At 47.7% G+C, this 11,774-nt stretch overlaps 1 protein-coding gene across 2 annotated transcripts in view; it reads right to left on the bottom strand.

Moving 5' to 3' along the window:
- Positions 1–1,309: 1,309 nt before the first annotated feature.
- The window catches only part of PTPRH (protein tyrosine phosphatase receptor type H), a 32,108-nt gene continuing 21,643 nt past the window's right edge, over positions 1,310–11,774 (bottom strand). Inside the window, exons 11-19 of one of the 2 annotated variants that reach the window (XM_077917101.1) lie at positions 11,299–11,346; positions 11,029–11,119; positions 10,142–10,232; positions 9,416–9,492; positions 8,151–8,285; positions 6,982–7,104; positions 5,106–5,266; positions 4,610–4,745; positions 1,310–3,976 (exon numbers count right to left, since the gene is read on the bottom strand). In XM_077917101.1, coding sequence (XP_077773227.1) covers positions 3,839–3,976; positions 4,610–4,745; positions 5,106–5,266; positions 6,982–7,104; positions 8,151–8,285; positions 9,416–9,492; positions 10,142–10,232; positions 11,029–11,119; positions 11,299–11,346 — 1,000 coding nt within the window. In that variant the 3' untranslated portion in view covers positions 1,310–3,838. The remainder of the gene's footprint in view (positions 3,977–4,609; positions 4,746–5,105; positions 5,267–6,981; positions 7,105–8,150; positions 8,286–9,415; positions 9,493–10,141; positions 10,233–11,028; positions 11,120–11,298; positions 11,347–11,774) is intronic. The other variant, XM_077917102.1, reaches the window with a different exon arrangement.

Genomic DNA, 11,774 nt, shown 5'->3' with positions numbered 1-11,774 from the left:
GGACGCAGCTGTTTGTTGCCTACAGGGAACAGGCACATGTAGTTGAAGCAGCAGGACTTAACCCTAGCTCTCTCTCATTGCTTGACAGTTGATGATCGAGGTGGGAGATTAAATCTGGCTCAGTTTGGCTGTGTGTGCCTGTTCCCTGCAGGCAACAAAGAGTTGCAGTCGAAGCAAGCAGCTCCAATCAATGAATCAATCAATAATAAAAAGACATCGACTGAGCAAAGGATATCTACGACTTCTCCTTCACCTAGCCCTGCCTGTAAAATGTAGCCTCCTGTCCCTTATTTCCCCACATGGGAAGGGGAAAAAAGAAGTGCTTTGCCAGCCCTATGCTCAGCATTTCCCATAGCACCAGCCATAGGGCTGGCAATGCCCCTTGTGCTGGCAATGCCCCTACCTAGCTGGCTGTTGGGTGCCTGGGAACCCTGTGCAATGAATTTTGACAGGTGGGCATCATGGCCCGCCTATCCATCACGCAACGTCATGCCGGTTGCACCTGTCTGCCTAAGCTGGCCCAAGGGATGGGGCCTGAGAATGATCTGCCCCCCAGGACCAAAAAGGTTCTCCAGCTGTTTTAGGATAAGAGCTGCCCTTTCTCTCTCACATTCACAAAGGTAGTCTATGGGGAGCAGCCCAGCAGAACTGGGCTTCTAGCTTGGTGGTACCCACCCTTTGGAAGTCCCTCCCATGAAGCACCAGGCAGGCACGCTGCCCCTATTGCCCTTTTGGCACCCGTTGAAGGCCTTCCTTTCCCAACAGGCCTTTTACAGCCCTTCCCTTGTAATGATGGAGAGATAGAGACCACAGACCATGTCCTTTTATGATTCCCCATCGCCAAAGAATTGATGCTTTTGAATTATGGTGCTGGAGGAGACTCTTAAGAGTCCCATGGACTGCAAGAAGATCAGACCTATCCATTCTGAAGGAAATCAGCCCTGAGCGCTCACTGGAAGGACAGGTCCTGAAGCTGAGGCTCCAATACTTTGACCACCTCTTGAGAAGAGAAGACTCTCTGTAAAAGACCATGATGTTGGGAAAGAAGGGGACTTTCTCACACAAGGACTTTCGCACAAGGAGAAGGGGATGACAGAGGACGAGATGGTTGGACAGTGTTCTTGAAGCTACCAGCATGAGTTTGACCAAACTGCGGGAGGCAGTGGAAGTCAGGAGTGCCTGGCGTGCTCTGGTCCATGGGGTCACAAAGAGTCGGACACGACTAAACGACTAAACAACAACAAAAATTACCAAGATGCTCGTACAAGACCATTGCCCCATTTCTTAGAAGAATGCCCAGAAGTTCTAGTTTGGAGCTGTCCAGTTTACTTCTAGAAGATGGAAAACCAAAGATTACAGCATGAGTTGCAAAATTTTACACGACAACGTACGAAATACATCAGTCATTCTTGCCTACTGGGTCTACATAGACTTTCTATCTCTTTTTCAAGTTATTAAATCTTCAGTTTTGTTTACATACCATTTTATTTCTCTCTATTTTATCCACATTAGTATTTGTTGTATTAAATAGAGTATGCTCATTTTTAACCGTATAATAAATTATACTCCATCCATCCATCCATCCATCCATCCATCCATCCATCCATCCATCCTTTTTGTTTTTACATATGGAATTGTTTTTCATTGCAGATTGTTTTTGCTGTGAAATTGTTTTGAGATCTTTTATGGGAAGTGATTCATAAGTGGATTCAGATAAACCATCTAAAAACCCCAAAATAAATCAGAATTACGCTCCCCCTGTGGTATTGGCTTACTCATACGCAAATCAATGTAGATTTAATCAACTGATTAGCTGACCCAAATGCACACAGTGATCCAGCTGTGGCTGCAATCCTACACCTCCAGCAAAGTCTACAATCAGTGGGGTGTCCATTTGTAAAATTTCTTCGGTTTGGCAACAGCCCTAATTTGTATAAACAATGACTTGTAAGTCCAGGAAGAGAGAGGCTGTTGACATTTGTGATGGGAGGGAAACTGACAGGGCTTCAAGGCATGAGCTTGAGAAGACGAGGCATCTGGAATACCAGAAGCCATGAGGTTTTATCTACTGAGGATTTTCATACTGAATTTGCACCAACACCCTTTGTATGACCTGTCCTTGGAAATCATGTGGGCGAGCTGTTGCCATCCTCATCTTGGCTCGGGTTGTTGTGGGGATTTCTGCACAGGGCTTGTGTGAATCTGCACTCCTACGGCAAATGAGAATTGCCTCTCTGGGATGATACAAGAAATCTTTTGAAAACAGGGAAAGAATTTCATCCTCTCCAATTCCTTCTGCTTTTGTTTCATTACTTTGTGAATGGCATTCCCACCCCCCTACTCAATATATCTTCACAACAACCCTGGGAGGTACGTAGGTTCAGCTTGGACAAAACAGTGGGCGTGAGATGGCGCAGGCCCAGTGAGATTCATGGCTGAACCAAAGGCTCCTGAACCAAAGATTCTTCCTGTAAACACTACAGTGGATTTCATCACCATACCGTCAATATGCAACAAACATGCAGGCCACTTAATCTGCTTGTGGTTTAGTCAATTTTATCTTTTATTTATTTATTGCATTCATTTTTCGCTTTTCCTCCAAGGAGCTCAAGGTGGAGTACATGGTTTCCTTCCTCCTCATTTCATCCTCACAACAACCATGTGAGGCAGGTTAGGCTGAGAGGCAGTGGACAGCCCAAGGCCACCCAGTGAGTGGAGATTTGAAGCCTGGTTTCCCAGGTCATAGTCCGACACACTAACCCCTCCACCACACTGGCTCTCAAGTCCAATGCTGTGGACTTATAGACAAAGTTGAATTTGTTTCTTCTTGGGGTGAATAATAGAATTTGAAGGGACCCTAGGGATCATCTAGTCCACACACACACCCCTGCAACGCAGGAATATGCAGCTGGCCCTTACAGGGATTGAACCTGCAACCTTGGCATTATCAGCGCCATGCTCTAACCAACTGAGCTAAGTGGGTTTGCCTTCCTATAGATAAGACAAGTGGTTGCCAATCACCGCCCATTGTTTGCTCTCTACGCTGCTGGAGGCTTCCCTGCTTTTGATTAAGCTCATTATAAGTTTCTTCATGATAGATCCTGCTAATTTCATTTGCTAGATGCATCTTCTTTCGCTCTCCCCCACCCACTTTAACCCCTGGTCAATCCAGAGGTGACATTAAGCACACCTTTGAATCCTCCTCTACTTCTCCTTACCTTGGGAAGCCTGAGATGGGCTGTTAGAGCGGTGCAGTGGGGAAAAGGGGGGCTTGTCCCAGTCCCCCATTATGTTCCCCCACCAAAAATCACCCCCCACACACTTGAAGCTACCATTTGCCTCCAGAGCGGCTACAGAAGAGCTAGCACAGTTGTATCATCAGATATATGCGTGCTGATCGGTTATTTCATTTTATTTGTAAAATTCCGTACCTGCCTTTCACCCATAAAGCCAAAGGACAGGTCGCTCACTGCAAGAGCAAATCTGTCCATTTAGGCTCCTCTCAGCTTCTCAATCCTAAGATCCACATTTCCATTTCGTATGTTCCCGACAGATACAACGCGTGCAATTTAACTTCCAACCCACAAAGAGAGAAGGGGGTGGGGAGACACACACACACACACACACACACACACACACCCCTCATCACTTCCTCAGCTGGCTGGCACAATCATGTCAAAACTGGGCTGGGGAAGGGATCGCAAGTGAGTCTGCATCTCCTCTAGGAACCAGCCTCTCCCTCCCTAGGGAAGCCCATCCCAAAGTCTGCTGTGGTTTCCCCTTGGGCACATGGACCTCCTGGGCGCTTGCCGGGACGATGGCCAAAGAAGACAGGCTGTCACACCCGGGAGACCTCATAGCTTTGCAGGGCCCAGGTGTTTTCATACACTGCCGTGTGCTCTGTCTTCTCACTGTCGCTCTGAGCAGGAGGCTGGAGGGCGTCCAGGAGACATTGGTGAAGAAAGACGAACTGGGACTACGGAGAAAAGAGGTGTTAAGGGTCTGTGGGATTAGAGCACTGCCAGAAGGACAGAATTTCAACTTGCTTTGTCACATATATAGCTCAGGAAGATTCAGCGCTGTCAGGGCAGCTTTAAGCACTTCTTATGTCAAAAAGAGCCCTGCTGGATGAGGCCCATGGCCCATCTAGTCCAACATCCTGCCCTCACAGGGGTCAACCAGAGGCCCCCAATCAATAGGTCGTGCTCCTTCTTTCAGATGTGATGGATGGCCTAGATGTTTGCCTGCCTCCTCTTAAGTCATTTAACAGAGAACTGAAGTCTCCAAAGAGAGCCAGAGGGAAGCTGTTTAGTAACTAAAGGTAAAAGGTTAAGTCTAGTCAAAGGTGACTATGGGGTTGCGGCGCTCATCTCGCTTTTCAGGCCAAGGGAGCTGGCATTGTCCACAGACAGCTTTCCGGGTAATGCGGCCAACATGACTAAACCACTTCTGGCACAACGGGAAACCGTGATGGAAACCAGAGCGCATGGAAACGCTGTTTACCTTCCCACCGCAGTGGTACCTATTTATTTACTTGCACTGGTGTGCTTTTGAACTGCTTGTTCAGGACAGATCTGCTTCACGTAACAACATATTCCAAGCCTCTCACCTCAGTCTGAATCATGAGCGGACGATTCATCCTCAGCTTCCGAACGAAGGAGAAGACTCCAAGCTCCCCCGTGACCTGGGCTTGGCACAGCAGGGAGTCCAGGGAGATGAACGTCCCCGTCCGGCCAACACCTGCGCTGGAGAGGTGGGAGAGGGAAGGAGAGGACAGAGTCAACCAAGACCAAGGCCACATTCACACGACACATTTATAGCGCTATGATGCCACTTCAAAGAGTCACAGCTGCCCCCAAAGAATTCTGGGAGCTGTAGTTCGTTAAGGGTGCTGGGAGTTGCTAGGAGACTCCCTATTCCCCTCCCAGAGCCACAATTCCCAGAATTCCCTGGGAAGAGGCGTTATGGATAGTTAAGCCACTTTGGGTTGAAGTGGCTCTGCCGTTTGTGGTCCCTCCGCAGCCTCAGTCCACAGAACCTGTGGGTTACACTTCTCCCTGGCTCTCCCCTGCCCCGATCCTCTCTTCCCCTCCTCTTGGGTTTACCTGCAGTGTACCAGAGCTGGCCCAGCGCCTCTGTGCTCCTCTATGTGGGCCCTCACGAGGTCTCGGAAGTGAAGGATGGTGCTTGTGATTTTGGGCACCCCATGGTCCGGCCACGACGTGTAGTGGTAATGCCTGGCCAGGTGGACCTCGGATAGGTTCACCTGTTGGGACACACACACAATTCAAGCGCTTTCTTCAGAGCCACCCCTGGGTTTCACCTCCGTTTCTTTCCAATTGGCACCTCAACATCCTGAAAGCTGTGGAAGCTCTCAGGTCCTTGTCACACCATGTGGTGATGGGGGGGAGGGGGAAGAGTTTTCGTTTGTTTTTATTTCCAAACTTCTAGGATTCTGTATACCGAGGGCGTTTGTAGTTTATTTTGAAGTGGCTCTGTTCCGCTCCCAAACCCAACCACTTGAGCATAGTGTCTGAGATAACAAAGTGGGACCTGCAACAAAATGTTGCAGCGTACCTTCCTCGCCCGCTGTCAGGGCTGGGCCAGGAGGTGGGAATCAGGTTCTGTGGGACGAGCCAGCAGTTGAGATAGAAGAGTAAACTACAACCGGAGGATGAACTTCAGGAAGCAGGATCTAGGATCAAGCTGGGATCAGGGCCAAAAACAACCCAATATACAGGACTGCACAACAGAATTCAGGAAGATCTTGTGGCTCAAGATCAGGAAGCCTCTCTCATATCCTGCCCAGAAACACCATATAACCCATCTAGGTGGGCAGAGTCAGCCTGGGGTCCCTGAGGGTACAGAACCTGCCACCTGCACCACACAAGGTAACAGTTGTCCACACATCCCAGTGGCTCGTGACACTTCCTAATAGTAGTGCTCTCACTCAGGGTTCCAGCAAGTCAGTCATGGGTTCCTTGCAAGGTGCTCAAACGCCCCTTCTTCTCCCACTTGCCCTCAATTTCCGGCTTTTTTCTGTATTTTTATCTTGTAAACCACCCTGAGATCTTTGGATGTAGGTTGGTATATTATTATCATCATCATCATCATTATTATTATTACTATTACTGTTTTTCAACTAGAAATTGTTTGGGTTTTATAAGGCTGCCCATCCCCCAGTGTTTTAAAGGGTATTTTTGGCTTATGCATGCCTTGGGATTACTTCCACTGGCGGAGGAACAGGAGTGCGGGGGGAGCACACGACGGCACAATCCCAGTGGGGTGCTATTGTGGCTGCCCCCTCCAGCCCTGGGTGCCATGCCCCCGCAGGCGGCGCCCTACGCCCCTGTGGGTGTTGCGCCACGCCCCCGGGACACGCACCACACCCCTGCAAGCAGTGTGCTATGCCCACAGGACACGCGCCATGCCCCCCAGGACACACGCCAGCCTCGCCCCTGCCTACTCTCTGCCCCCCCCATCGGAGCTTGGAGCTCCGCCACTGATTACTTCCCTCTTGTCTCTCAGTGACTCCCTTTTATTTTGTTGAGTTCACAATTAGAAGGATTATTTCATTATTATCATTTCTAAAGGGATATCTTTAATTAAAATTATGACAACCAGTACCATTATCATCATCACGATTATCGTCACCATTATTATTTATCATCATCACCGTTATTATTAAACAATAACAATTTGATTCACTTCCCAATCGTCACCCTAAGGTCCCAGGATGTGCCCCAGCAATTTAAAATACAACACTAAAGATCAGAAAACTAAGAAAACAAGAACAGAGTGGGTCTCAAAAATCTACCACTCAGGTGTCAAAAGCTGGAGAAAAGAGACTGCGGAATTGGCAACAGCCTCAGTTGCAATGATAAAGCAGTTGGATAAATATCGCTTCACAGGGCAGTTATTCTGGCAGAAACCATTTGGATGGAACGCCGGGGGAGGAAGTCCTGATCCCCGCTCTGTCACCTGCTTGATAGTGAAATCCCGGATGGTCCAATCAGGGAGGATTGTCTCTGTGACGACGGACACTGTGATGTTGTCGTAGGTGCAGGGTGTGTAGTCCAGAGGCCAGTAGCGTTCACATTTCACCTGACCAGAAGAAGGTTGGGGAAGAGGCAAGGGGAGAGCCAAGAACGTTAGTGGAAGGACTGGCCTTGTGGAAGAGCGGAGCAACTGTCAAACTTTGGTCAGGTTTTGGTTGGGCTGTTGCAGATCAAGGGTCCTGAAGACCAGGTCTACATCTACACCCTCCTCACAGCAGCTGGGGAGTCGCAAGTTCTTTGGAATGAGCTCCACACTTCTGCTCCCTGCCTGATACTATCTGCTGCATTTTACAAACATTGAAAAATATCCATCACTTCTAGGGAGGAGAAAAGAAAGATTTGCTTATTTCTGTAAGTTGCCCTCAAAAGACAACCTACCATCGAATTGGCTGCTTAGCATCATGGCCTCATCCTGAAGGGGTGGGATCACTCAAGCAACTAATTCATAAAGGAGAAAAGAAAGAGGGGAAACGATGGCACTGAAGAGGATTAAGGAAGAAGAAGCCATCAATCTCACAGGTATTGTGGAGGGGGGATTTCTATCCCACTGAAAAAACTAGTTTTGAACCCCCCCCCAAAGTAGATAATATTTTGTTCAGCCCTAGATGGCTTGCCCCTTTTGAATGGGCAAGTAAAGGTAAAAGGTAAAGGACCCCTGGACGGTTAAGTCCAGTCAAAGGTGACTATGGGGTGCGGCACTCATCTCGCTTTCAGGCCAATAGAGCTGGTGTTTGTCCACAGACAGTTTTCTGGATCATGTGGCCAGCATGACTAAACCGCTTCTGGCGCAACGGGACACCGTGACAGAAACCAGAGTGCACGGAAACGCTGTCTACCTTCCTGCTGCAGCAGTACCTATTTCTCTACTTGCACTGGTGTGCTTTCAAACTGCTAGGTTGGCAGGAGCTGGGACAGAGCAATGGGAGCTCACCCCATTGTGGGGATTCAAACCACCAACCTTCTGATCGGCAAGCCCAAGAGGCTCAGTGCTTTACACCACAGCGCCACACACATCCCCCAATGGGCACCCCCAAGAGGCAGAACATTGTTCAAGGGGTTTCCTGACTCCCAGCCAAACGGCACAATTCTCACCCGTCCGTTCTCGGCGCAGTTAGTGAGCATGACCACGGTCACGATCTGCTGCTCCCATATCATGCGCCAGAAGTCGTACAGTGTCCCAGGCAGTGGGCCTTGGGCTGCTATGAACTCCTTTTCCCTCTCAAAGCCCTGGAGCGAGTAGTGAGGAAGGAGAGAGAGAGAGCGAGATTTGCCTTAGTACGGAATCAATGGGAAATCCAATGAAGTCACAACGAAGAGTGGCAAAACTTGTTTAGACTGAGAGCCACTTTATGTGGTGGAAAGCTGAAGGAGGCCACATTTCAACGGTAGCTGTGGTTCACACACACACATTCACATACTATTAATAGTCACCAGTTATCACATACGCGGGGATACCACCCCTTCCAGCTCCTGCTCAGTCTGCCCTCAGCTGTTCTAATAGAAGTGTTGCCCAGATTTTTGTCATTTGTATGCCTTGCCTTTCCGTATATTTATTCAAGGTGGCTGCTAAGCAAAAAGTAAAGCAGTATCTGTACATATAATAACAATTCAAGAATGTCGTCACGCTGCACTTTGCTTTGCCACAGACAAGAGAAACTGGGTTCCCAGAGCTGTTGGGCCTTACAGCAATGTCAGATGGTGAAGAGGAGAGAACCAGAACCAGAACCAGAGACAGGCAGGTAGACAGCCCTGACAAGTGAGAGGGCAGCTCAGGCAGGACACAGAGGTTTGGTGAGCTTTAGGGGAGGAGGGGGTGCTGTTTTTGGTGAATGGTGGGTGCTGGGTGGCTTTGGCAAAGGGTGGTTGGGGTTGGGTGGGGATAGATGGGACTGGCTGGCAAAGAAAGCAAGTGTGCAGCCCCTAGTATAACAGCAATAACATGTCATTAAAAAATGAAACCAGCTCTTAAAATGACAGAGAAAGCACTAAGAGCCAAAACAAGGATGGCAACCCATAAAAGCTAGCTGAAATAAAAAAGTTTCCATTGCTTGTCTAAAAGCAAGCTACAAAAAGTGAGAATAAGTGTACTCAAAGTTACTCTGTAGTGAGATGTGCAAAGTCAAAGCAGACTCTCTCTAACCATGAGATTGTTGCTCATTAATGGGAGGTTAATGAACCCTGGGAGAAAACTAGAGACTAGTTGGCATTATATATTGGGGGCTGAGAATATACCGTGCTAAAGTAGAATCCCAAATCTATGCCAAGCTTAACCTAAGTTATAAAGTTTTTGTCAAGGGTGAATCACAAAGGGTCCCAAACCACATCTCACACAAAAATGCAGCCGGGGTGGGACTCACAGGCATGTAGCTTGCATTGATGTAATCTGAGTTGGGGTCTCCGGATTTGACGGTGAGCTGAACTCGCGAGTGGTCATCTGCAGAGAAGGAACCAAAGGGGTTAAAAGTAAAAGCAGAGATGGTGAGCTGATAAATGGATAAAACTGAAATTAAAGCAGCACCAAATATGGATTTACATAACTGAAAAGTGGCAGGAATAAAGTTGAGCAGCAGAGGCAGTGTGTTGTGGTGGTCAGAGCGTCAGACTAGGGTTCAAATCCCCACTCAGTCAAAAAGCTCCCTTTCTCTGGGCCTAGCCTACCTCACAGGGTTGTTGTGAAGGAAAAAATGGGGGGACGGACTATGTATGCCAAATAATTTTTATATCAAATGGGGGTCAGAAAGTGGCAGACGCAGGAAGAAATCCAGCCCTCAAGGGTCAATGCGCATCCCTCCCATTGCCAGAAAACATTATCTGAAGTAGTGGGGAATGAGGCTAGAAGTTTTCCAAATAAGTTCATTGATCTGAGCCAAAGCCTGCCTTACCCAAGAATTCTGGGTCAAGGGTCAGGTGACTCTCAAGCACCAATGACAGACCCCTCCCACCTCCTCCTGCTTGAATCTCTGGTCTTTTGAGGTTATATCTGAAACCACCGCTCCGTAGTGAGATGTTCAAAATTAAAGCAGACTCCTTTTGCTAAGCGCAACCGACAAAGGAAAAAACAGGGCAGGGGGAACAAAACTGACATGGCAGAACGTTGCTGTAGCGATTCTTGACTTGATTTTCAGGCCGCTCTGCCACGCTCTGGGGCTGTCCTGTCCCCACGTCCTGCAGCTGCTGTTGTGGGGGCAAGGAAAAGAGAAATGGTGAAACAAGAGGTGCAGAGAGCTACGAAACAAGGCGACTCCTTCAGCAAAGCACGAACCCAAAGGTTCTTCTCTGTTTCTCAAAATGTATATAAGCAGTATATAAAAATTCTGACAAAAAAAGAATGCAGCTGAAGCATTTAAAATAGTGGATATTTAAAGTATTTAAATAGTGGATATGTAAAGTATTTAAAACAGAACGACGGCTGAAATATTTAAAAGAGTGGCTGAATAGGGTCCGGGATCTCTTATATCTGGCAACAGCTCTCATTTAATTAGTAAAAGAAACAAGAGGGAAAGGACACACAAGAGTAATGTTTGTTGTGAAAGCTGGGATTTATATTCAGTTTTTAAAGATCTTCTTGAAGCAAATCAACAAATAGATTCAATAAAAATAATAGAAATACAAAAAAAGCACTGTCTGGAAGACGCTTAATGCTACGTTGGTAGGGTACTTTAAAATCGGCTTTATTCTTAATTTCTGGAATACCCTTTTCAATCTAAAACAAGGATGGCAGAGTATTTTCGCTGCGATTTAATTTTAAATAAGCGTATCATAGGAATGTAAATGGCTTATACTCAATCAGACCACTGGTCCACCTAGCTCAATAATGTCTACACTGGCTGGCAGCAGCTCTTCAGGGCTTGGGACAAGAGCCTTTCTTCCCCAGCCCTGCCTGGCGACGCCGGGGATCGAACCCAGGACCTTGTGCGTGCAAAGCGGGTGCTCTGCCCACCGAGCTACAGACGCCACGGCAACCTTGTACCTGGTATTCCTCTGCAAAACCAAAGCCACTGTTGGAGAAGCGCTCGTGGCAGTAAGCTGGGAAAGCCAACACAGGCACAGAGTCCAGGGCTCTACAGGGGAGGAAAAGATGGAACGGTTCTCTCTTTAAATCTCAAAGTTTAAGCAGGCAATACGTAAATAACTGAGCAATTGTGTTGCAGATAACTCGGTTCTGCCCCCCAATAAAGCCTGCCCCCCCAAAAAATAAATCCTGGCTACATCCATGCACCCCATACCCCTTCATCCTCACCCAGGCAGTCCCATATCTGCTTTCTGTTTCTCCAAGACATTCTTCGTCCTGCAAAGGAGACAGAAAACTAAGCAACGTCTGTCAGTGGCAGGGTTGCCATCTGTCCTCTTTTCCCAGGACACGTCCTCTTTTTCAGAGGTAAAATTTCGGTCCGGGTGGATTTTTGTAAAGTTTGCCAAAATGTCTTTCTGGATGAGACATAGACTGGTGGCTGAAGATTTGCTTACCTCTTCTCTTCTCCGCCCCCCCCCCCCCCCGGTGCAAGATTTATGTACTGTATAAGCTAAACAAGCTGTAGCTTAGGGCCCCACTCTCTTGGGGGCCCCCAAAAAATGTAAAGGAAAAAAACCTGGATGTAGATTTCGAAAATATAAGATAAAAAACAAATAAAATAAAACCTACATACAGCAACAGTGTTTTGTTTTGTGTAGGCTCCTGTGATGTACATATTTTGTTATGTGCAAAAGGCTTTAGAT

This window comes from Podarcis muralis, chromosome 13 (assembly GCF_964188315.1).
Source record: "Podarcis muralis chromosome 13, rPodMur119.hap1.1, whole genome shotgun sequence".
NCBI lineage: Eukaryota > Metazoa > Chordata > Lepidosauria > Squamata > Lacertidae > Podarcis > Podarcis muralis.
Note: the sequence above shows the minus strand (reverse complement) of the source record. Positions and strands in the feature narration are given on the sequence as shown.